Source organism: Scomber japonicus, chromosome 4 (assembly GCF_027409825.1).
Source record: "Scomber japonicus isolate fScoJap1 chromosome 4, fScoJap1.pri, whole genome shotgun sequence".
NCBI classification, from domain to species: domain Eukaryota; kingdom Metazoa; phylum Chordata; class Actinopteri; order Scombriformes; family Scombridae; genus Scomber; species Scomber japonicus.
The window spans coordinates 16,938,414-16,962,880 of NC_070581.1; the positions used below are offsets into that span (position 1 = coordinate 16,938,414).

Here is a 24,467-nt window from a genome sequence, read left to right on the forward strand (position 1 = left end):
TAGAAACACTGAATGTTCCAATGTCGCATCTTCACTCCACACAGGGCCAGTGGCACAGAGCATTTTGTCACTTCATGTGGTATTGTTTGTTGCCTTTGGTTTTTAGCACACAGCAATTCTGATGGACTATCTTTTACCACCTAGTGTATTCTCATTATGTTGACTGGGAGATGGAGTACACAATCAAGTCTGATTTTAGAAATGTACCCACATACTTTAAAGCTGAAACAGTCCTCAGTGGAAAATGCCTCCTTGGATTGGGCGACATTGGACCAGTCACCTGTTATGATTTCACCTCATGGCGCCACGCACTCAGACTGTGGCTGGAAGTCAAACACGTACGAGCCAGTGCTCACACGCACACACACACACTGAAACAAACATGCATCACATGGTCCAAAACAGATTCATTTGGCGCTCAGAGTGCTTCCCTGTGAGAGACCACCTGTCCCTTGTGATTTTGTTTTGTCACTCTCTCTTGTGGTTAAATGAGACAAGAAGTAACTTTTAGATGATGGGCATTCGGTGCCATGCAGAGACTTTTTGCTTTGATATACAGTATGTATTTCTATAACTTGAGTATGAACAGCTGTGCTCCCATACGCCTATATGTCTTAAGGGGGATTATGTGACTTACGGTACCATTGTTTAGTTCTACGAATTTATAAGCAGCCGGCAAGCAAGTTGTCATACATGGATTAACAAGGAACCAAACACAAGTGTTTTTTGTGTGCAGCAGGATAAATTTGGATAACCAAATCCCAAATGGAGTCCTCTAAAGAGGAGCTATTGACTGGTAGGTCAGGAAGAGAGCACAGTCTCAAAAGTACATATAGTCTGTGTTTTTGTTATTGTGTGCTGTTCCGGCATTAGAGGAAAAACCTGTTTCTTTGGCAGATTGTTGTGGGGTCAACGAATGCAGGAGTAGTGGAAACATACTGATCCCTCAGCATAACACTGGTGAAAAAGATACCAATCAATGAAATGTCACAGGCATGACAGAGGCGTGTACAATGCATTTAGGGCAGAACATAGGTGTTACTTAACAAAAACCTGACAACAGCCACACAGACTACCTCAAACTTTACGCAATTATTTATGATGTTTGCCTTCTATATACCCTTTGCTCTCTGTGATACTGAAAGATTGTGTTTTTGTTAACTGAATCAGAGTTTACATTGCTTAATATTGCTTTAGGGCTGGTATTAAGTTTTTATACTATACACAGTACTGTAACTGAGTTTTGGTATCAATACAACTTTTTAATGCTTTTTTGAGGAATAAAAACAAAACTTTTATTGCATCTGTGTAGCATCAGCAGTAATAAAGAATGTTACCTTTATGCAATGCAGCCTTAAACTTTGATCAATGTATATGTGATAAAATAATAAATAACCAGACTTAGACCTTGGTCAGGCATTTGATGCCAACTTATAATACTTGACACGCCTTTTCAGTCAGTATAGTAAGTACTGAAATTTGATACTCAGTCCTACTTTTATTGAGTGAATCTGTCCAGTACACACGTTAGGTACACTCACAAACACGGGCCAAGTGGAGTGTGTGATTTTCGTCTGTCTGCGTGGATCAGAGCAGCTCACTTGCCTGCTATCAAATGGTGAGAACCTGCCACCAGGTACTGTTGGGGCCGAACAATGTACTGGCTTAAATAATAGAACCCCCCTTTACTTCCAACCCCACCTCCTTTCAGAGAGGGAGAGAGCTTGTGACTCATCCACTTATTGTATTACAACCAGAGGCAGTGATACAAACCCGGATAGCTTCCACCACCATGGGTGGGAGCAATTAGGATTAGTGATAAGCGAAATATTGCTCTTAAAATACAGCCAACGATAAGGGAAATAATAGCCGAGCTAATAATAGCGTGTGTGAATCGGGGATGAGGAAGCGCTGGCTTCTAATAACAGCTCATGGTTTACTAACAACTTTGCTCTCTACAAAAGTAAATACAGGGATTTAAGGCTGAACTGCCATGGAAGACAGCCAACAGATATATATTAGGAATCCATTAGCGGTGTTAAATGTTGATCTGTGTGGCATGCACACCCTCAGGCTTTTAAGGGCAGTTTGACTGTGGATCCTGTTGAGTGTAGTACATCCAGTCCTTAGTGCTGGTGACAGGAAGGTGAATGGCTTTCTGTCAAAGGTCACCATCACACTGGCCAACTGTCTTGTTATCCTGCTATCCCAGTAACAATGACAGTGTTAATACAGCACCCACATATGTCAGGCCAGTGTGAGAAAGCACTACTTCAGCAAAACGAAACAAACAGGGAACACCTTTCTGTTGTTGAAATGCCCACACCACTGTACACAACCCACGTCTTTATTGTCAAAGACAGTCTTCAACCTGCTCCGTCTGTTCAACATTCACTTGATCAGCTGACTAAATGGAAAGAGAAATTATTTTCTCTACCCAGTGTAGATAGTTTATATGGTTAACTGTAATGTTTAAAGCACATAACCTTAGTATCTCACTGCATGTCATTTTCACATTCTCAATGAATGATGTCAACACAATAACAAGGTCCCTGGTCCCATGATGTAAATTCACACACTCAGGGTTAACCTACACTGCGCATTGTGTAAAGCTCAAAAAGCACTCATCATTTTGTGGTGTAATTTATTATGCCTCCTCCCTTCACATTAAAAATAAAAAAGAAAGACAGCACTGTTTTTGTTTTTTTTGGGGGGGGGGGGGGGGGCGTCGGAGGTTTGGAAGATATATTATGTTGTAAAGAGGAACTTCTATAGCTTCTACATTTGTCATTCAATATGTCAAATTTCCAAGACTGTTTTGTCACACACACATATATATATGTATATACAGTACCATTCAAAAGTTTGGACACACTTTCTCATTCAAGTGAATGGGAAGGTGTTTCCAAACCTTTGACTGGTACTGTATATACATATATATATATATATATATATATATATATATATATACATACGTACATACATACATACATGTACGTATGTGTGTTTGTGTGTGTGTGTGTGTGTGAGTGTGTATATATTTACCATAGCAGTTCAACCGCTCATCTTGTCTACTTAACTATATGTTGGAACTCGGGTTAGCACTTTTATCCCTGTGAAGGACTGCTGATATCTGAGGCTTCACAAACATGTCACATGTGACGTTTCCTGAAGTCGGCCCAGAAGGCGGATGTGTTATATGCATGAGTTCAGTATCAGCTCATCCTCGACTGAGCAAATCATGTAAGACTGAGCCAGAACATTAGCTGATGCAGTTACCAAACTGCTCTCGTGTTTCTGCTGTTTAAACTATAACCTGTTGTTCTTGTCCCGATATTGATCTGTATGCTTTGTAGTAAAAGTCAATATTGTGTATGGTTGAGAAGATAGAACAGGAAAGGACAGTGGTTGAAACTGTGAGCAGAGGTACTTAGTATTGAATGCTTATATAACTGAACCGTGAAACTAAACTCTTGTATGTTTTTATAGGAGCTCTGGCATCTGGCCTCACTGGATGTAGTTTAATGCTGCCTCACTTAATTCTCCTACTCACTATTAAAAGACATTCTGGCTAGAAGTAAAAACAAATCTTTTATAGTGCAAAAAATGTTAGTCTGCAGTTACAGGATTTGAGTTTAGTTACATTAGATAGTAAGGAGCACTGTCCAATTTGGGAATGTCCCTTTAAGTTCATGTTACATTGGTCTCTGTCAAAGTGAAATGGTGGCCTTGGGTTCACATTGTGCTTAAAAGGAGATGGAGGCAATAGCAGCAGAATTAGGAATTCCTGGAAGTTTAGCTCACAGTCACGCAGCTCAAGGCCTGGACTCCCTCGCACAGCTTGAATCTGTAAGAGGGGCCAGCAGAGGAGTGAATGGGGCTGGTTGGTTGGTTGGTAAGGCTAATTAACCAGATCTAGTGTTCTTATAGCCGATGTGCTGTAATTGCAGCTGTGCCTGTGAGGGTGTGAGTGGGCAGGAAGTGGAGGGTTAGTGAGGACACAGCTGGGAAGAGAGTTGTTTCCAGCCCTGCCCACTCCTCCCCCCTCCGTCTGTCCAGCCAAACACTGACCCCGAACCACTGAGTAGTCATGACCACTGACAGACCGACATGGTGTACTCATCATTACATTATTGTATATTAAGCTCAGGTAATACAAAGGTGCAGGAAATACTGCTTGTTTTTATTATGTATTTCACCAGTAATAAAGTAATTTTACCTGTAAAGTAATAATTCAAATGAAATCTAGAGGACCACAAACATGGAAACATCGATAAATAAAATAAAGCAGAAAAAATGAATCAATTATTAAGATTCTGATTCAGATTCATTTTATTCTTTGTCCCAAAAGGGCACTTAGTTTACATCAGGAATACAGAAAAAACAACACAGACCACACAACAGATTAAACACAACGCAATTATTAATTTACCGATTAATTGATAAGTACATTTACTGGTAGTTAATCTGAAACTAATCTCGTATCATGAGCAAAAATGCAAACTATTCTCTGACATCTCTTAAAGATGTGGATTTGCTAGTTTTTTTGTGTGTATCTTATGAAAGAATATTGAATATATTTGAACCGTTTACAATATGAGTTATTTAAAGATGTGACTTTGGGCTCTGGGAAACAGTTTTTTTTAACTATTTTCCCTCATTTCTGACATTTTCTATACCATATAATTCATTGTCATCAGAATTATTATTTCCTGGTCTAAAGTAAAAACTGAATGGACTTAAACTGAAGCAGCTGCACACTAATTTTATGCAAGATTATTCTGTGACTGTGACAGGAAATGTTGGTAGAGGGAAGAGGGACAATGATAAATGTCTTAGAACAGATCTAAACCCTGGATACTATATGATGCAATTCATCCAAGTGAGTGACAAGAAACTAATAAGATGGTGAAGTCCTCCTACTTTTTTTTTTTTTTTTTTGCAACAGTCTCATTCAAGGCTCTCCAGTGACTCCAACAACATAGACTTATGACTTAAACTGTGTCCAGTTTTACCGGAAGTTGTTTTTCTCAGGCCAGTAAGTCCTTTGTTGCTTACATGCTTCTGTTTATATAATGATCATATTGTCACAACATCTTATTGGAACTACTAAACTTAAGCTAGCCATGAATAAATTGAAGACTGAGATATTGAAGTTGAAAGATAAATGAGGTTCATAATCTTTAGATTTGGAGAAAAATGTGTTGGTCAAATTAGAAAAATTGAGTGGGCAGTTTCAGTTGGTGGTTACAGTTTATTTTACTTAGTGATTCCAGGATGTTGGGACATTGTTTATGCACAAGTATTAATTCGGGATCTGTTTTTCTGACAGATGTGCAGCCTGGTTCCAGCTCTATTTAGCTCTGTGGAATTTGCTTCACCGTTTCACAAAGATTACTTCGTGGCCTTACTGGTCGCCTGAGACCAATTTTGGTTTGGCCCAAGCCATGACGAAAACAGAGGTCTGTTTCCAGATGGCAGGGACCCAAGATGGCAAAGACAGACACCCCCACCCCTCTGCAACATTTATCTTTATAAGGAATGGCTTCTTTCTTATGTCAGTAATTACACATTATAGTAACCCCAAGTAGATCTGAACTAGTGGAACAAAGTCTCATAGTATTATCTATTTTTACCACTCTGGAACCGCATGTTATAGTTTCAGTCTATGATCAGCACTCTGTGGCTTTGACGTTCATTTCTGTAAGACATTTTAAAAGCTCCAGATGCCTATCAAAGGTCATTCACTGGAGAGTAGCCCCCTTGTCAACAGCAGCGTCCCCAGAGTCTGTGAATTGACTTATGGGATGTAGCACTCTGGCCTTTTAAACTCTGGCTTTAGTAGAGCTCAGGGTTGGTGGGATAGCTGAACTTATCTTTTATTTCAGCCCTTTTCAAATACTTCTGGGTAAATCCAAACATTGATTACCTGGACAATGGCTGCCTGTATTCAGCAAGTGACAGCCTGTCATATCTGTGGTTATCAGCTCTTTGTTTACCTGCTCTCACTGTATTATCACAGGAGTTAATATTAGTTATAATATTTGCAACTTTAGCTCTGTTCACAGGTGAGGCTTTAACAAGTGCCTTTGTTGAACATGCTTAAGAATAAACTTAACACAGTTAATACAGTAAATGTCATGAAAACATCACAACTTCTTGATGAATACAACTAATCAGTTGTTGCAAAAGTTTAGTCTGTGAATGAATGGTTGACGACCTTGCTGTGAAAACTGCATCCGTGCACATGTACATTCCAGGGTGCTTGTGCATGAGGAAATTGTCCAGTAGGATATTATTAAAGACAGAATGGATTTGCAGTGTATTTGCCTAGCAAAAATCTTTTCCATCCCCTTCCTTCATTGGTTCTTTAAAATGTTATCCGCCTGCCTTACTTTATAAAGCACCTTGCCGGGTGCCGCACCTTATAAGCCAATGTTTGGACTCCTTTTAACTTCACCGCCAAGAGGTCCTCGCTTAAGTAAATGTGGAGCCAGACTCGCCTTTGAGAGCCAAAACTCTGCAGGAAGAATGGTCAGGAGGCATCAATGGAAGATACTTGTAGTCTAACTCAGTCGTTAGGAAGTGAGTGGCACTGGCTAACGAAGAGAAGCTTCTTCTGCTCCCTTTTCTTCAGTGAAGGGGGAGTGTCAGAGTGGCCATGGGTCTGTGCTGGATTTGCAGGCCTGGATGATATAAGTGCAGCAACAGACACAAGCTTCAGGATCAAAGAGCTGCCCGTCCAAAAGGAGTCACACACATCAACAGCTTCACACACAAGATTTATTCAAAGGCCGCTGTGGATGCTTCTGCCTCTAATCTCCAGGCTGTGTGGTGACTAAGCACATAAGTTGGCATTAACACAAGCTGTGTTCATCATGTTTCCCTACACTCTAGTTTCACTTATTAAGAGTTATCAGGCTATTATATTGAGCTATCATTCAAGATGTAGTCGATCAATTGTTGCTCAGTTTAAGTAACGCTGAACCTCAATGGAGTGATATTTTGGGGCTTTTTAGAGGTTACAACAGATGCTGTACTTGCATTTGCAAATAAATGTTTATTGAATGCATTATTGTGTATTTTCCCATTCAACAAAAATACACAAAATCCCAAAATGTGGGACCTCCTATGCTGCTTTTAAGCTTAGTCTATTCTTGTTGCCAAACTATCAAAATCAATTTGATAGAATTGTCTTTGCTTGGATCGAAATCTGAGTGAGTTCACATGGGAAGCTGAATTGGTCGAATGTAAGTTGAGTGAATTGCTGCAGTCCTGGGAACTGCTGGTGGCCCTGTATCTCAGACGGGCCACTAACTCAGTTATCTGCCTTCAGGGCCGTCTGTTTGGAATTAATGTGATCACGTTATATTAGAGTGTCACATCTACATTGGTGGTCTATAACATTATGACCAGGAAGCCAGCGATTTGTGAACACACAGGCTAATCGCTAATTGATCAACGGTGCAGCACAAATTCAACATTGCGCTTAGATCAAATTGCTCAGCCAGTCATTAAAAGAACACAACTGGGTGTTCTTTGTAAGTTGTTACACCTGATCCTCTGATGATGTGGTGTTTCACGCATCTCCACAGCTTCGATCTGAATCTTTGAAAGTTGTCTGACATTTGGCATCAAGCATTCCTTGTCATCTGGCATCAAGGAATTCAGGAAAAAATGCTTCTTGTTCTTTCCTGAAAACCTGTTTGAGCGAACCTGACTAATGTTGTTGCTCTCCGCCTGTATCAGCTGCATCAGTGATTGGTATTCACCCTGGTACATCAGAGGCACGTTTGCTTCTGCATCTGCGAGTCATCAGTGTGTTTGGCTTACCATGGCGCTCCTCATCGAGTTTGGCCATTTATTTTCAGGTGGAATAGGAAGGTACCAGCGACTCTGTCTCAGAACAAACAGAGTGCAATTTGCCTGCCGCTGTCTGGTTGTAATGGTGTTCTGTTTCAAGCACAGGTTGTCAGATTTTCTTTGTCTTGTTGTGACGACAAATGGTGAGTTCTTGTGTATACAGTGTAAACCTCATCTCAGGACTGTGGTAGAAAAAAAAGCCTGCCATCACACTACAAGTTAGAAGCTGTGTGTGTGTGTGTTTTCCTTCTGTCTTTGGGAGTTTTGATCAACAGCCTGCATTCCTTTTTTGTCACCCATGTGTGGATAGGTTAGCTGGTCAATGTTCCCCTTAATTAGATTTGTATTCACATTTGAAAGGACAAACACACTTGGAAACATGCAGTGTATGCATGTAAATAGATAATCATCCTCTATCTCCAGTTATGTATCTCTCTTTGACTGTCTGTCGCATAGACACAAACACAAACACACACACAAACACACTGGTTTTGCAACATACCGGCCGTGACTCAGAAATGCTGGTACTGGTGATGAGATCTTTCAAGTGATCCAGTTTAGTCATGATGTTGTAACTAAAACTGATTGAAATTCAGTGTTTATGTGCATGTTGTGCATGCATGTCTTTTTCTCATTACTGATGATATCATCTTCAGAGGAAACACTCTGTGCTCTGGTCATGGGTCAAGTGACTTTCCCAGGCTGGAGTGTGTTTCTGAGCATGGAGAAGACGTGTGTGTGTTTGTGCGTGGATGTGTGTGTTTCAGAGTGCAGGGGAAGTCCAGAGCCCAAGGCTCCATTTCTGATGTTCGGTCTTGGCTGTGGACTAGTGAGAAGAGAAATCACTAACAGACTTACACACTGGCTTACCACACGTAACCAAAAAAACACGAGCGCACACAGAAAGCAGCTGCACCAGTGCAGAGGAATGCTTTTAAGGTTGACGACCCCACAAAGCTAACTGTACACTGTATCTAAAACTTCATTTACTCAAGCCACAGATAATGCTGTTATATGGTTTGTGCCTCAGTATTCTCAGTGCCTCATTGTTCAACCAACATACCTCACTGCACTGGGTACAAGAATTACTAAGTTACATTATTGGCTGCATCTGTCACACAAAACAAGAAAAGCTGTTTTTTGGGATCATAACATCTCCTTTTTTTGTATCTCCTTAAAGTGTTTTTCTCACAATCTGGATGAATCTGCCATCTTTCTTCATTTTAATGGCTTCCATACATGCTATAAAGACAAGTCAAAACTTTCAACTCAAGTAGAGAGAAAACTGGAGTCACACAGTCTTCACGTGTCCCCAGTCATGCATCACATTGAACCCTCTGGGCTTCCTATCTGCCATTCCAAGTGCGACGTGAGGAGAATGTCCCCTTGCAGAGCGACCACGAGTCCGCGCTCATCATCTCTAACCAGATCACATCTAATGGCCCCTCAGACGTTTGAGGAATTTTTCTCCATGCAGTAAATCCTATGACATAGAGTGTTATCCATTTGGTTTATTGACCTCACCCAGGCCAGGCAGAGTTCACTGTATTCTTGTGATGTGGCACGTGCACTCTTGTTGGGATTCTCATATTTATATTTATGTTTTACTTATCATCTTCTCTATCATGTTTGTGTATTTTCAGATCAGTGCCAATGTGCTGATCTTCCTTTGCACTAACATGATTGGGATCTGTACTCACTACCCCGCTGAGGTCTCCCAGAGACAAGCCTTCCAGGAGACAAGAGGATACATCCAGGCCAGACTGCACCTGCAGAGGGAAAACCAGCAGCAGGTACACACATGCCCACACACACATGCAAAGAAACACATACACGTGCACAGACACACACATGTGCATATTCTAGCAAATGAGATAGGGAGGCAGCCATGCCCGCATTCTGTAGGGGAAAAAAAACACATACACACATGCAAAAGAGCAATGCAAAAGAGCAACAAATGTGTGTCTCCATTTTCTAGTCCAATTTGTTTGTCTCGGTTTTCGAGGTCAGCAATATGTTCTGGAGTATCTCCGCTCTCTATTTGACTAACACGTTCCCACGCAGATGCCAACGAGGCAGTGTGACTCATTGAGCATTCTAACAGTGGAAACTGATGAAAATGAATGGGCTCTCTCTCTCTGTCTGTCTGTCTGTCTGTCCTTAATTTCTTTCTCTGTCTGTTCTGTCTCTCTCCCTCAAATTCAAATTCAATTTCAAATAGCCTTAATGGCATGGCCATAATAAAATACAGTATTGCTAAAGCATTACAGATATGATGAATGTTGACCATTACTGTATGCAGACATCAATACATGTACATGTATGTATATTTTGAACAGTGTATGTATTCTTAATAAGGAAACTAAGGTACTCTCTCTCTCTTTTTGTCTGCCACTTTCTCTTTCCTTCTCTCTCGCTTTCCTTCTCTCTCTCTCTCTCTCTCTCTCTCTCTCTCTCCCTCTCTCTCTCTCTCTCTCTCTCTCTCTCTCTCTCTCTCTCTCTCTCTCTCTCTCTCTCTCTCTCTCTCTCTCTCTCTCTCTCTCAAATTTAAATTCAAATGTGCTTTATTGGCATGAATGTCACAACAACGATACTACCAAAGCTTCAAAAATCAAATGAAGAAAAATACATTTCAGAAATAAATTCACTTTATAAATATCACAATTCAAATATATATAATCTAAATAAAATATATAATTATATCCTGTGTGTGTGAGTTCTGATCAAGGGTCTCTCTCTCTCCCTCTCTCTGTCTCTCCCAGGAGCGCCTACTGCTGTCAGTGCTGCCAAGGCACGTTGCCATGGAGATGAAGGCTGATATCAATGCCAAAAAGGAAGATATGATGTTCCACAAGATCTACATCCAAAAACACGACAATGTTAGGTAGATAAATATACATACATGCTTTTACACAGGCACACTGGCACGCACTCAAGAAGATGTCGGAGAGCTTGTCTACTTTGCTATCACAGCTAGCACTAGCGGGTTTGACCTCACTCCACTGACTGATATGTCAGTTATAGAGTCACTCCAACAGCTATTTCCCTGACAGCATGTATTATGCATGTTGTTGTTTATTGACACTGACAGCACCAGCTGCAGTAACGATATTGACTTAGGCACACTGCTGTGCTTTCTGTAGCAAATGATGGGAGGCAAACCTTAAGTTTGCTGGCCCCCTGTCTCAGCCCTCACCACTGGATTTCACCTCCCGAGTGGGAATAACTCAGTACTAACAGGTGATTGCAGCTCTCCATCCATTAGCCTACTGTTGAGCCCAGCCGGTGTAGTTCAGGTTGTCGTGGAGATGGTGGTAGGGGACAATGAAACGAGGTTGCAGCAGAGATCCCCTGTCAGAGGTGACCCAAATAGATTCAGGTGATGTACTTAGTGGAACAATCTGTTGCAACGTTGCTTCTCTACCAAGGTGTAAACTTACAGGGACAATCCATTATCCAAATGTAACACAAGACCAAAACCTGCTGTCTCTCCCAAGTTGATGCACGGATCATTTTCTAAAAGCACTACAACTAGACAAAACAAATCCAAGTTACTGTTTTCTGATGCTGTCGAGGGTTTATTTAGGTCACTAATGTTTATTAAACAGGCCTATATTTCTAACTATTGTCAAGCAAAAGAAGTTCAAAACTGCTTATTTTTTATCCATAAGTAAACATGTCAATGATTTTACATGTTGAAAAAAATACTAATTGGGCCCTTAAAGGGTCAGTTCACCCGAACTACAGAAGAGCAATATGTTCTCACTCACTTTTAGGAATACTCCCACTGAAAACTATTTACAGTGATGGCAGAAATCTCTGTGCTAAAAAACTCCTACAACTCACTAAAACTACTACTACTATGTGACGAGACACCATTAGATTTTCTTTTGTTTGTAAATCAGCTGAACTGACCATTTACAAACTAATGCATCATAGCTCACAGTGGTAAGGGCGGGAGATGCAGACAAGCTGTGGACTGCTGTAATTAAAGGCCAGTTCTTCCCCAGTGGATGACCTCACGGGACCAACAGCGCCATCTGTCGCCTTCAACTGGAAGCGTCTGTGGTGTTGTTTATCCTCGCCTTTCATTACTTTCATTACTATCAAAAGTTAGCTATGAAAGGCATGCAGACAGGGGGACGAGGAGTGGTGATTCTCACAGGGAAGGGCTGGAGGAGGTGACCTACATTGGCCTAGATGATGAGAGCCAGAGCTAAACAAATGTCTGCCTCACTCTCTCCCCTCCTCACATGGTAGCTGGACAGTGAGGAGGGAGGGAGGCGCTAGACCATGCTAACTACCTCTCTACTTTATTGATTGATCTCATTCTCTGTCTCCTTTGTCTTTCTTTTCCTGTCTGTCTGTTTTGGTTACCATCTCTCTCCCCTCCCTCTATCCAACCCTCCCTCCCTCCCACCATCACCACCACCACTTCTCCTCTCCAGTATACTGTTTGCAGACATTGAGGGCTTCACCAGCCTGGCATCTCAGTGTACGGCCCAGGAGCTGGTCATGACGCTGAATGAACTGTTTGCTCGCTTTGACAAACTGGCCTCGGTGAGAACTGACACTTGCCGTCACCACTTTCACAGCAAAACTTTAAACTGCTGATGCTTATATACTTTAACCATGCAGTCTGTAGTCTTAACGGTGTGACACAGCCATCATGATGTACTTGTGGTGGTGGGTGTATGTGTGTGGGGGTGGTTACTTAAGCATTGTGTAACACATCAATTAGACTGTGCTGAGACTGATGAGTCATCTAAATTTTGCATAAAAAGCTCTATATTTGACATGAGCATGCTGGTGTATTAACTGTAATTCAGGGCCTGATATTTTAAATGTGTGTGTGTGTGTGTGTGTGTGTGTCTGTCTGTCTGTGTCTGTGTCTGTGTGTGTGTGTCCTTGCTGTACAGGAGAACCACTGCCTGCGTATTAAAATCCTAGGGGACTGTTACTACTGTGTGTCAGGGCTGCCTGAGCCCCGGGCTGACCACGCCCACTGCTGTGTGGAGATGGGAGTAGATATGATTGAAGCTATCTCGTGAGTCAAACCAAACACACACACACTCACACATACACACACACACCCTTGCTGTCATACAGTAATTTTCCAGTGAAGGTTAAGTTTTCAGATTTCTTGCCTTGTTTATGCCACATGGGGTATGGACGAGACACTGTGAGGCTGAAGGTGACACTAGATTTTGACAATAACGTGTACATATGTGTGTGTGCATCTGCAGGCTGGTGAGAGAGGTGACGGGTGTTAATGTGAACATGCGGGTGGGCATCCACAGCGGGCGCGTTCACTGTGGGGTGCTGGGCCTGCGCAAGTGGCAATTTGATGTCTGGTCCAACGACGTGACGCTTGCCAACCAAATGGAAGCTGGGGGGAAGGCTGGGTAAGTCCCTCCCTCCCCACCTGCTACTATACTGATGCATCCTCCAATAGGCCATTTAATTTCTGACACTGTATATGTGTGTGTGTGTGTGTGTGTGTGTGTGTGTGTGTGTGCGTGCATGTAGGCGTATCCACATCACTAAAGCAACGCTGCAGTATCTGAACGGAGACTATGAGGTGGAACCAGGATTTGGAGGAGAGAGGAACGCTTACCTGAAAGAGAACAACATTGAAACCTTCTTAGTGCTGGGCTGCAGCCAGAAGAGGGTCAGTACATGGTCACACCCACACACACACACACACACACACACACACACACACACACACACACACACACACACACACACACACACACACACACACACACACACACACACTCATGTCTGAACTTCACACTAGTGCTATATTTCACACTAACAATATAATGGCTTGTCACCTGACATAGAAGTCCTTATTTGTTGAAGCATCCACTCTAACACCTTCACCGGGTGGGATCTCTTCACTCGCAGAAAGAGGAGAAAGCCATGATGGCAAAGATGCAGCGAGCACGTGCAAATTCTGCCGAGGGATTGATGCCACGCTGGGTGCCTGACAGATCCTTCTCCAGAACTAAGGAGTCCAAAGTCTTCAGGCAGATGGTGAGACACACTCAGGGAGCACTCAGTCAGGCACACAGCACCTGTTCTTCTTGTCTATATCCAGTTTCCTGTGTCATCCTCCCCACCCTCTGAAGTCAAATCATAAATATCCTTCCTAACTATGTCCTCAAATTGGTTGTTATTATTAGATATTTTTCTTATATGGTTAGAAGCAAGGGTTAGAAGTATTTTGTAAAGACAAATTCACTATACACCTAACATACTTAAATCAAACCCCCTTTTTTTGTAGAATCCCTGAAAACAGATGAAAAAGTCAACATTATTTTCTGCTGTGGTTGTCATGCTAGCAGGGTGACTGGATAGCAGTGTCGTCTGATGGTCGGTCGCTTAGTCGAGTGGTCAGTACACCAATTTGGTCAGACTTCAGTTTGTCTGACACTTTGGTTTATGACCTTATACCCACAAAACACTCCAATCAGCCTTAGCTGCACTTTGTGTTTAGTGCTAATTAGCAAACGTTCTCATGCCAAACTAACATTGTGACTGTGGTAAACCTCTTAAATATTTACCAGTTAGCATTTTTAGCATTAGTATGTTAGCATGCTGACATTGTTATTGTGCTTAAGCACAGCCTGACAGAGTTGCTATCAGGGCTGTAGACTCAGTCTTGTTTACACTGAATGAAGGAAATGCTCTGTGCAGTAAATTAATAAAAAATGTGAATTTGTGTCTCTGAATGTGACAAAATGATTATAAATATGATACAAGACAAATAAGAAGAATTGACCTTTTCAATTCAAACAAACAGGAGTTAGAATAGGGCTCCCAGGGATTCCCAGCACATCATTTATGACTGGAGTTAATCTGATAAGGCTGCAACTAGAGATATTCCTCTTTCTCACTCTCTCTCTCTCTCTCTCTCTCTCTCTCTCTCTCTCTCTCTCTCTCTCTCTCTCTCTCTCTCTGTCACACCTCCTCCTGCTCTTTATCCTACAAGTCTCATTTCCTTTTCTTTCCTACATTCTTCCCCTCTCCTCATTTTGTCCTCTGCATCTCAGAGGGTTTGAGCCCTAGGGGCAAAGAGGGTGTAATTTGAAGCCTCCAAGCATTAATTAAAACATCAGTCTGGCTCACAGGGATTAACTATGCAGATGTCTGAGTCTCTGTCTATTTTTTAGTTCTACTGTGGCTACATGATAATCTCTCCCATTTCCTCTTCTTTTTCTTTCCTGCACTGTCTCTGTTTTTTGCTCTTGTTTTCACTCTAATTCTCTCTGCTTTTGTTTTTCTCAGGGCATCGATGAAGCATCCAGCAAAGACAAGTGAGTGTTTTGGCCCCTATTTCTGTTATTAGGGTTGGCTTTTGTTATTAGCCGTTGACCGGCAGACTGTCACTGTTGTGGTCTTGCTTTGGAGCCCACTGTTGGTTTTATACAGTCAGATCCAACCCAGCACTAATAACATATTAGCTCTGAGTCATCGTGCCTGTCACAGCATAGGCCAACTCACTCACACACACACATGCACAGACACAAACACACACCACACAGTGACCTATTGTTCCATCTACCTCATAGCCGCTGTGCTCAGGAGGCCCTGAACCCTGAGGATGAGGTGGATGAGTTTCTTGGACGGGCTATAGATGCACGCAGCATCGACCAGCTGAGGAAAGACCATGTCAAAAAGTTCTTACTCACTTTTCAGACTGCAGATCTTGAGAAAAAGGTCAGTTTTTGATGAGAATTAGTTTGAAATTCACCATAACTCCTTGTAAAATAAACAGATTATTTTCTCACTAATTGAGCTACAAAGCAACTTATTTCTCATTGATTTTCTATTTTCAGTACTCCAAAAAGGTTGATGATCGTTTTGGGGGATATGTGGCCTGCACACTCCTTGTTTTCTGTTGCATCTGTTTCATTCAGATGATCATTTTCCCAAAGTAAGTAAGTCTCCTCTCAATAACTTGCCTTTCCCAGTTTCCCAGTTATACTGAATTGTGGACAGGAAATGTGGTCTTGATTAGTTTATGAGGAGTTAATGACAGTTATACATCCTAATTAGGCTGTTTTCTTCTCTTCCGCAGAACAACACTTATGCTTGGTCTATACATCAGCGTCTTCATCATCCTTGCCAACATCCTCTTCATCTGTGCCATTTACTCCTGCATCAAAGTAAGGAACAAGGATCCTCACAACTCATATGATTTTTCCTGCAGACATCTTTAGATTAGAGTCATTATCACATGTCTTCAGCCAGCATCACTAATGGTATTAACTCTCTCTTATCTGATCTTCTTCTTGCTGTCTGTGTATAAGCTCTTCCCAGCTGTCTTGCAGACTGTAACCAAGAAAATTGTCCAGTCTCGTGCAAATAGCACACTGGTGGGAGTCTTGACCATCCTCCTCCTCTTCATCTCTTCCTTTGCTAACATGGTAGGGCTCTCTCATTTTGTCATTTTTGTATCATGTAACAGTTGTGACTCGCAACGTGATGTTTCAGGTTGTTCCACACAGTGAAATTAGGCAAGGGTCTATGTGTCTGCCCTATTAATTTGTCTTTTCTTCCATTAATCCATCAGTTACATCATGAGATTTTCAAGACATTTGAAGAAGTTATGCAACATCTTGGCACTTGGCACTGAAGACCAATTTGCCTGAGGGGAATGCTATAATTAGGGGTTGAGCTGTAATTAATCATAATCTGTCACTGTAGCAGATGGGGTTCATTCTATTTTTAGCCATCACATTTTCCCATGTTTACCAACATTACATAAACCTATTAAGTATTGTGTATGTGTGGATTAAAGAAATAGTTTGATGTTTTGGGAAATACACTCACTTGAGCTTGATGAGAAGATTTATATAACTTTCATGTCTGAATGCTATTTATGGTAAACTAAGCTTTGGTTTTTGCATACATTAAACATGCAAGATATATTGTGTATTATGTTTTATAATTGCAGCTTTTTGTTTCAGCATAACATTTGGGTTTGTCTCCTCATTGCTATTAAATCTTTATTGGCTGTTTAATGACTGCTTTCTCCTTTCCTGCCAGTTTACCTGCAGCAGAGACAAACTGCAGGATTGCGTGGCCAATGAGCTGAACACATCAGCGACTCTCTGCCTGCTGCACAGCTTGACCAAGACAGCAGAGGACGGCTTGACTCTGTGTTCTAGCCAGGCCATGCCCTGCCATTTCCCTGAGGTCAGTTCCATAACATTTTAGCATGTGTGTCAGCTCTTGTTATCTGTGTGTGTTCACGCAAATACTCAGGTGCATGCCTACAGTTTGTGCTTTTTACTGTTTGTACAGACAGTATGTCTGAATGTCCACTTCCTAAACCTTCGTTCTCCTCCTCCTCCTCCTTTGCTGTCTTCTCTCTGCTGCAGTATTTCAGCTACAGCGTGCTGCTGACCCTGCTGGCCTGCTCTGTGTTCCTCCACATCAGCAGCATAGGGAAGCTGGCTCTGATGCTGCTCATCCAGCTCACTTTCCTCCTGCTGGTGGAATGGCCTCAGGTGGCCCTGTTTGACAATGCAGACCTGCTGGTCATTGCCAACACCCTGTGAGTCCCCTGCCAGGAACACACACACAAATGCATACACTCGCTCTTTCCCAATTTTCAACCTGGATAGTTCAGCTCCTTCTCATAATAGTGTGGTTCTGATTGGACATGGTCTACTTTTTCATGATTTGGTTTAGATTGTAAAAGACCTAGTTTCTCATGGTATGTCCTATTTTTTGAATATGTTCTATTTTTTTCCACAGGCCATCACCTGTCAATGATTCCCTAAAACAGTAAGTTGCATTATTTTATGTTTTGTACTGCCTAATGTAGTTCAGTGACTCATATGGTACTTAGCATAGACACATCTTTTTCTTGTCTGCTTTCCAGACTTGGTTTCAATGAAACAGAACAGTGGTAAGTATATTTCACTTGTTCTGTATGTCTTGGGATCTGTTGGGTTTTATACATTTGTACTCACATGCAGGACACTCATTCATGACTCTTGTCAACTCCTCTTTTTTTCTCAGCCTGGAGAGCGTGACCAAGGTATCCCTAAAGGTTATGACCCCGGTAATTCTGACTGTGTTTGTCTTGGCTCTCTACTTGCACGGCCAGCAGGTGGAGTCCACCGCACGCCTTGACTTCCTCTGGAAGCTGCAGGTAAATAGAAGTGTTTTATGTATCAAGTAGAAATAAGTAGAGGCTACTACTACTATGTAACTCACCAACTTCAACTAGATGTGAGTACTTCAGGAATTCTGTCACCTGACCGTGAGACTGAGCCACACATCTCCCCGACCTTCCACAGGCCACAGAGGAAAAGGAGGAGATGGAGGAGCTGCAGGCATATAACCGCCGCCTGCTCCACAACATCCTACCCAAAGACGTAGCTGCCCACTTTCTTGCACGAGAGAGACGGAATGACGAGCTGTACTACCAGTCGTGTGAGTGTGTCGCTGTCATGTTTGCCTCCATCAGCAACTTTTCCGAGTTTTATGTGGAGCTGGAGGCTAACAATGAGGGAGTGGAATGTCTTAGGCTGCTCAACGAGATCATCGCAGATTTTGACGAGGTGAGAAGAGAGTAAAAACCGGGGGAAAAGATGAATGAAAATTAAAGCACGAAACACATCAGTGAAGGAAACATTTATTAGATATACTGTCAAACATGGCTCAGTTAGATATTTATTTTATGCAGCTTACAGTCACCTTTTCCTGGATGTGTGTGTTGTTCTGCCACTTAGCAAGCTGTTGACCTAGTGCTAAAGTGTTGCTTCTGCTTGTCTCCTTTCATCTTCTTACACACTGTTGATTACTCTTCTGTAGATCATCAGTGAGGAGAAGTTCCGTCAGCTGGAGAAAATCAAGACCATTGGTTCCACCTACATGGCTGCCTCAGGCCTCAATGACTCTACCTATGACAAAGAGGGCCGCTCACACATCCTGGCTCTGGCAGACTACGCCATGAGGCTTAGGGAACAGATGAAATACATTAACGAGCACTCCTTCAACAACTTCCAGATGAAGATAGGTAAGCCTGAATAATCTAATAATATTGCTTTTGATTGTCATTTGTTTCCTTGAAGGAGAACTACAGTGATCTACTTACTTTCTTTCAGCATTATAATTGAGTTAAAATGGCGCAACTAATACAAAATAACACAGCCTGGTGATTTGTTCTCAGGACTGAACATGGGCCCGGTGGTAGCAGGAGTGATTGGAGCCAGGAAACCCCAGTATGACATTTGGGGTAACACAGTTAATGTGGCCAGCCGGATGGACAGCACAGGAGTACCAGACTGCATCCAGGTACAATATCACACACAGACATCCACAGCAGTTTTTAACTTTGATCATAGAAGTGTTTTGCAGTTTTAATTGTTGTTAGAGTTGCATGCTATCATTATTTCTGAAAAGACCTGAGTTCCAAATACCATAGCATATCATGTCACATCATGAACCATCAGTCAAATACTTTCTTCATCAATCAATTTATTATTTTGACTATAAAATGTCATAAAATAGTTCAAATTGTCTGATCATTTCAGCTCTACAAAATACCAAATGAAATACCTCAACAAGCACTCCTTCAACAGCATCTGTGAAAGCTGTGAATTTTCCACTGCACTTTAGTCAAGTTATTAGTAATCATCAATATGAAATCTTGCACAAGTTCAGCATGAATGTCTTCTTTGTGAAAAACAGCTCACACAGCAGATTACTTTCCTCTGACTGAACGATGTTAATCATCATCCACATGCAATTGAAAGTATTGTTTCTGGTATCTGAAAGAGTCAGACAGTCATTTGCTTATGCTCAGCATGAAAGTATCAGAAGTATCAGAGCTGATAACAATGCTACAGATACAGTGAGTGCACCCCGTTTAATTTAGCTATTTGGCTGCAATGTGGCACATTGAGAAGGAAGATTCACTGAGCTGGAGAATTTCAGGTCCATACATCTGTTCTGCAGAAGACCCCCTTGAGCAAGAATCCTTTTCAGTACCGGACATGCTGTTTTTAACCAAAATGGTGCTCTAATTTCCCCCCAGAAAGGCAGAAAGCTAAATTGAATCCCCTGCAGAGGCCATTCAACTACCACATTATTATCATCTTCAAGAGGGAAATCTCAGTCATGTTCCTCAGATAAGCAGCATCAGTCAAGTGCAAGGCTGCCAGAGTCTTCACCACCTCATTCATAGATATGTCGTTAACAGTGAACACTTATTTTGAAATGTGGAATATGTGATAAACACCATCTTAGTTTAGTGCTGTAGTGAATCAATTGTACAAAGAGAAGCCAGGATCCTCCTAGTGGCACTGGCAGGTAGTGGCACCTCAGTGGCAGCCTGTGGCACTCTGTTGGCAGCTGAAAGACTCACTGTCAACCAGATTTGTTTTCATGATTCTTTATTCTATTCTACTACATTTTGTTTACGCATATTTTGTGGTTACAGTTATGTTAATTTGATATTCTGGTATCAGGTATCCCAGAAGGCACTGCTCAGGGAGTTGGTAGTTGATGGGGTGGAGAAAACAGCGAGGAAGATGAAAGAAAGGAAGATCAGAGTTTATAGGAAGAGAGAGAGTTGACAGGGGGATCAGCAAGACTTCAATTAAGTTATGTGCCACTGTGGTGCCACATGCTGCCACTGAGGGGCCACATGCTGCCACTGAGGGGCCACAGGCTGCCAGTGAGGTGTCACAGGCTGCAGGAAAGATTACAGTTAGAACAATGCTGCCATCTGTTGTACAATATGTGTTCCTGCAGGTCACAGGGATATTATTAGAGCTTGAATTAAAGAATGTGTTTGTTGTTAATAAGTCTGCTGTTTCGATCATTTGGTCTTTGAAATGTCTGAGAACTGAAGCTGAATGTTTTGTTTTGTCCACAAAAAGTCCAAAACTCAAAGATATTGCATTTATTTTTTTCATTTTCATTTTTGCTTAATTAAACAACTGTAACAATTCATAATTGCAGATTGCAGATTCACTCTTCCAATTGATCAGTTGATTAATCGACTAATTGTTTCAATTTAAATAACGTATGAATCATTATGTCTATTAAATGTTTTAAAAGAAAATAGTATAAAGTGTCCATCGCAATTCACTTGTGCAGTTTATTCAGATGCAAACAACGCTCACTGTGTCTTCATCAGAGTCAAGCAGTCATAGCATGGATTAAAAAATGTTAAAAACCCTCCTCCATAACCAGAACAATCTCTTATTGGTTAATAAGGATGGACGGTAATGAATCAATAAACCATTATATTGACAGCACTCCCCATTAGCAAGGGAAGTGTTACAAAGTGAAATAATTGTTAAACATGGTGCAAAGCAACATTTTTGCTTGATAAATAACTTGAATAACATGGTAAACTGATTATCAAAGTTATTGCCAACCAACTGTTTTGACAGTTAAACCGCTTAACAGTTAGTTGCTTTAGCACTGGTTGGTATGTGAATACTGTACTCAACAGCAGCAAACGATATGAAATCCACTTCTTTTTAAACCTTTCAGCTGTGTCTAATATTCCGTTCTTTATGTTATGCCTTCATCATTGTCCTTTAGGGAGATTATTCACTGAGAGACTAGGACTGACACAGTTTCTCCTGGGAAGGGTTGAATGTCTCACATTCTGGGTGTCAAATGTCTGTGTCCTCTCTTAGGTGACCACGGACTTGTACCACGTGCTGGTCAAAAACGGATATCAGCTGGACCATCGAGGTGTTGTCAAGGTGAAGGGGAAGGGGGAGATGACCACTTACTTCCTCACCAGCGGTCCCCCGGGCAGTTAACGACAGACCGGCCAACCGACCGCAGCGTGACTCCCACTGCACCGACAAGACAGAGACTGCGGAGAGACGGAGCGGTCAGCTGAAGCACGGTGCAAACACACTAGGGACAGAGGGCGTCCGACAGAGGCAAGTTTGGCCTGTCTGTATGTTGTCACACACTCGGATGCACACATGTAGGACGTTGTTCATGTTTGAAGGCTTTTTCCCAAGCTGCTCGAGAGATCATGAAGCCTAGTTGCCTTAGGACAGAAGTGGCTATGCTTGTGTTTTATGAGCAATAGTACAAGTATTTCATCTGGAGTCATTATTTATTTTCCTGCGGATGGATTTTTGTGATGAACTTGTACAAAAAAAGAAAATATATGTAAACAAAAAACACAACTATGTTACTAATAAAGAAAATATGCAAGGACAACATGAAGGATGAAAATGACCAAAGAACAAATGTTTGATATGAAACACACAGTAATGATTCTGTATAAAACGTACAGTAATCTTAAGTAATTTATTTGTCTTTTGACAGCAAAGGCCACGGTTATGTCACTGTCATTGATAGCGACAAACACTTTTCTTTTTCTTGTGGACTTATTCATGATGGAGGACACTCACACGCACATGTACGCAGATAGAAAAACACAAACAACCTTGGCTTGAACTTCTGAGTTTCTTATCAGGGCCTTTTTTGTTTCTTCCAGCCTGTGATTAGCCACAGTCTGGATATGAGTGTGTCTGCGATTCACTGAAATGTATGATTGATTACTCACTCCCTGCAATGTATTTTTGGTTTGAGCCAAAACAGGAAGTATGAAATGAAGGAAGAACAGTTGCATTAGTATCATGGTACTGAAGCAAGATTGTTAAATTGTTATGAAACCTTTTCTATAAGTGTGCGTGAGAACCGTGTGTGTGTGTGTGTGTGTGTGTGTGTGTGTGTGTGTGTGTGTGTGTGTGTGTGTGGGTTATGTGAGCATACATAACTGAATGCTGATCTTTATCTATAAAGGGGCATACTGTAACTTTTCACTGTGAGGTTTTTATGATACTGTATGACAATGCTTTCATGCCAAACTGGTTGCTGCAAGGCATGTTTTATATTATTCTTCAGAATTGTGTGTCCATTCCTGATTTCCTGTGTCAAATGATCATTTGAAGAGAATAATGCGCCTTTTACTGGACTGTGATTTTGACTGATTTCATTCCGACCTAAATAAGCAAAACCCTGTGAAAGGTATATTTTGGATTGTGTTACGTTGTGTGGTCTGCATAAACTGGTTTCCTGACAGCTTTAGGATTAAGTGTATGCAGTTTGCTCACAAGTATTGCCTTGACATTATGTGGTTCCACAGTCCGAGTACGTCATGGATCAATATTCAAAACTTTATAGTATTTGACACTATCTGGTTGTATTTGGCACTTGGTGGCCTTGGTGGCCTGACCCCCTCCCCAAGTTAGTCATTCAAAACAATAATACCATGAATGTATGTAATACAGAGTATTTACTACTGAAGAAAACCCCTGAATCATTGTACTAGAAGTCAAATTGATTGGCCTTCTTATTTGCTGAAAAGTGAGGGTGTATTTTATATTTAGTACACCAGGTGTTTAATTTGTTTCTGTATGAGCCTAAAGTACAATCCCACCTCAATAGGCTACAAAAGAGATCCTCACTTTCACATGTCCCTCTTTTCTGTCCTTTTGATGAAATGTCAACCATGTCAAATGTCAAACATTGTTGCGTTTTCCTTTTAAAAAGTGTCTGGGTTGAAGAAATAGTGCAATGATTGATTTGATTCATTTCCCCTTGGATAAGAAATTAATAAATGGCTGTTTTTTGCATTGATTGTGTTCACGGTTTGTTATTTCTGTTGTTACACCTGGGTAGAGTCTGACTGGAAGTTAATTTCACAAAGGAGAACTGGGGCACCATTTACCTCCATTTTTTTGGAGGTAGCTGGAAACAAATTTATGATTATTGCTGTTTCAGAAAAGTCAAACACTTCTACCCCAACAGTGGAAAAATCAAAGACAAATTCATTCTCATCATCTTCAACAAATGACCTCCTCTGCAGTTTATTCCAACAACACAGTTTAGTGCAACCTACTTAGTGTTGTTGTGTTTGTTTGGCTTTAATTTAGACCTCATGTCAATCATCAGCCTGCAATCAAGATTTCTCCCCTGTGACAGTAACCTGAGAAACACCTGCTTCTCCTTCTCTGAATAAACCAGGTTACAATTTCAGGAGGGCGATACAGGAGAGAGTATTTAATTGCTTGCACATGAATAATGAATTTCTGTTGAGGTAATGGCAATGTTCACTTACAGCACTCTATGCTGAGCATTAATTAAGCGACATAAATTCCTAATCCCCGATGAAAAAGCACTAATGTTGCTATAATAGGCTCATGATACAGGGACTTGTAAATGTGCCTGTAACACTCTATCATGTTACTCTGTTTTGTTTTGTGCACTGTGATTTTTGTATCATATACATTTACACAGATTACATGTTTAGTAGTAGCTGTGTTATATCTCTGCAGTAATATACATGTACTTTCTTCTTCTTCTTTTTTTCCTTTTTTTGGCGGTGGGGGGAGGGGGGGCATCTGTTATATGTGAACAATAACAAAACAAAAAAAACAAAAAGAAGTGGTGTTTGCATTTGTTCGCATTAGTAGTCTACAGATATGAGGAACTCGTCTCACACTCTGTTCACGCTTTCATCACCACTGAGCGGAAATGTTCAGGGCGTGCGCTGCCAGCAGGGGACTCACTCCAGCTAATCATTTCAACAA

General features: G+C 41.4%; 1 protein-coding gene across 1 annotated transcript in view; it reads left to right on the forward strand.

Annotated features, from left to right (window-relative positions):
- Window positions 1-23,508, forward strand: part of LOC128357787 (adenylate cyclase type 6-like) — a 31,766-nt gene extending 8,258 nt beyond the window's left edge. The window contains exons 4-24 of the mRNA XM_053318157.1: window positions 9,507-9,656; window positions 10,626-10,747; window positions 12,312-12,423; window positions 12,783-12,910; window positions 13,110-13,268; window positions 13,393-13,534; window positions 13,777-13,905; window positions 15,160-15,188; window positions 15,444-15,591; window positions 15,711-15,808; window positions 15,953-16,040; window positions 16,185-16,301; window positions 16,924-17,073; window positions 17,259-17,434; window positions 17,638-17,667; window positions 17,765-17,791; window positions 17,905-18,037; window positions 18,186-18,449; window positions 18,703-18,907; window positions 19,061-19,185; window positions 21,546-23,508. Coding sequence (XP_053174132.1) covers window positions 9,507-9,656; window positions 10,626-10,747; window positions 12,312-12,423; window positions 12,783-12,910; window positions 13,110-13,268; window positions 13,393-13,534; window positions 13,777-13,905; window positions 15,160-15,188; window positions 15,444-15,591; window positions 15,711-15,808; window positions 15,953-16,040; window positions 16,185-16,301; window positions 16,924-17,073; window positions 17,259-17,434; window positions 17,638-17,667; window positions 17,765-17,791; window positions 17,905-18,037; window positions 18,186-18,449; window positions 18,703-18,907; window positions 19,061-19,185; window positions 21,546-21,674 — 2,661 coding nt within the window. The 3' untranslated portion in view covers window positions 21,675-23,508. The remainder of the gene's footprint in view (window positions 1-9,506; window positions 9,657-10,625; window positions 10,748-12,311; window positions 12,424-12,782; window positions 12,911-13,109; window positions 13,269-13,392; window positions 13,535-13,776; window positions 13,906-15,159; window positions 15,189-15,443; window positions 15,592-15,710; window positions 15,809-15,952; window positions 16,041-16,184; window positions 16,302-16,923; window positions 17,074-17,258; window positions 17,435-17,637; window positions 17,668-17,764; window positions 17,792-17,904; window positions 18,038-18,185; window positions 18,450-18,702; window positions 18,908-19,060; window positions 19,186-21,545) is intronic.
- The last annotated feature ends 959 nt before the right edge of the window (window positions 23,509-24,467 follow it).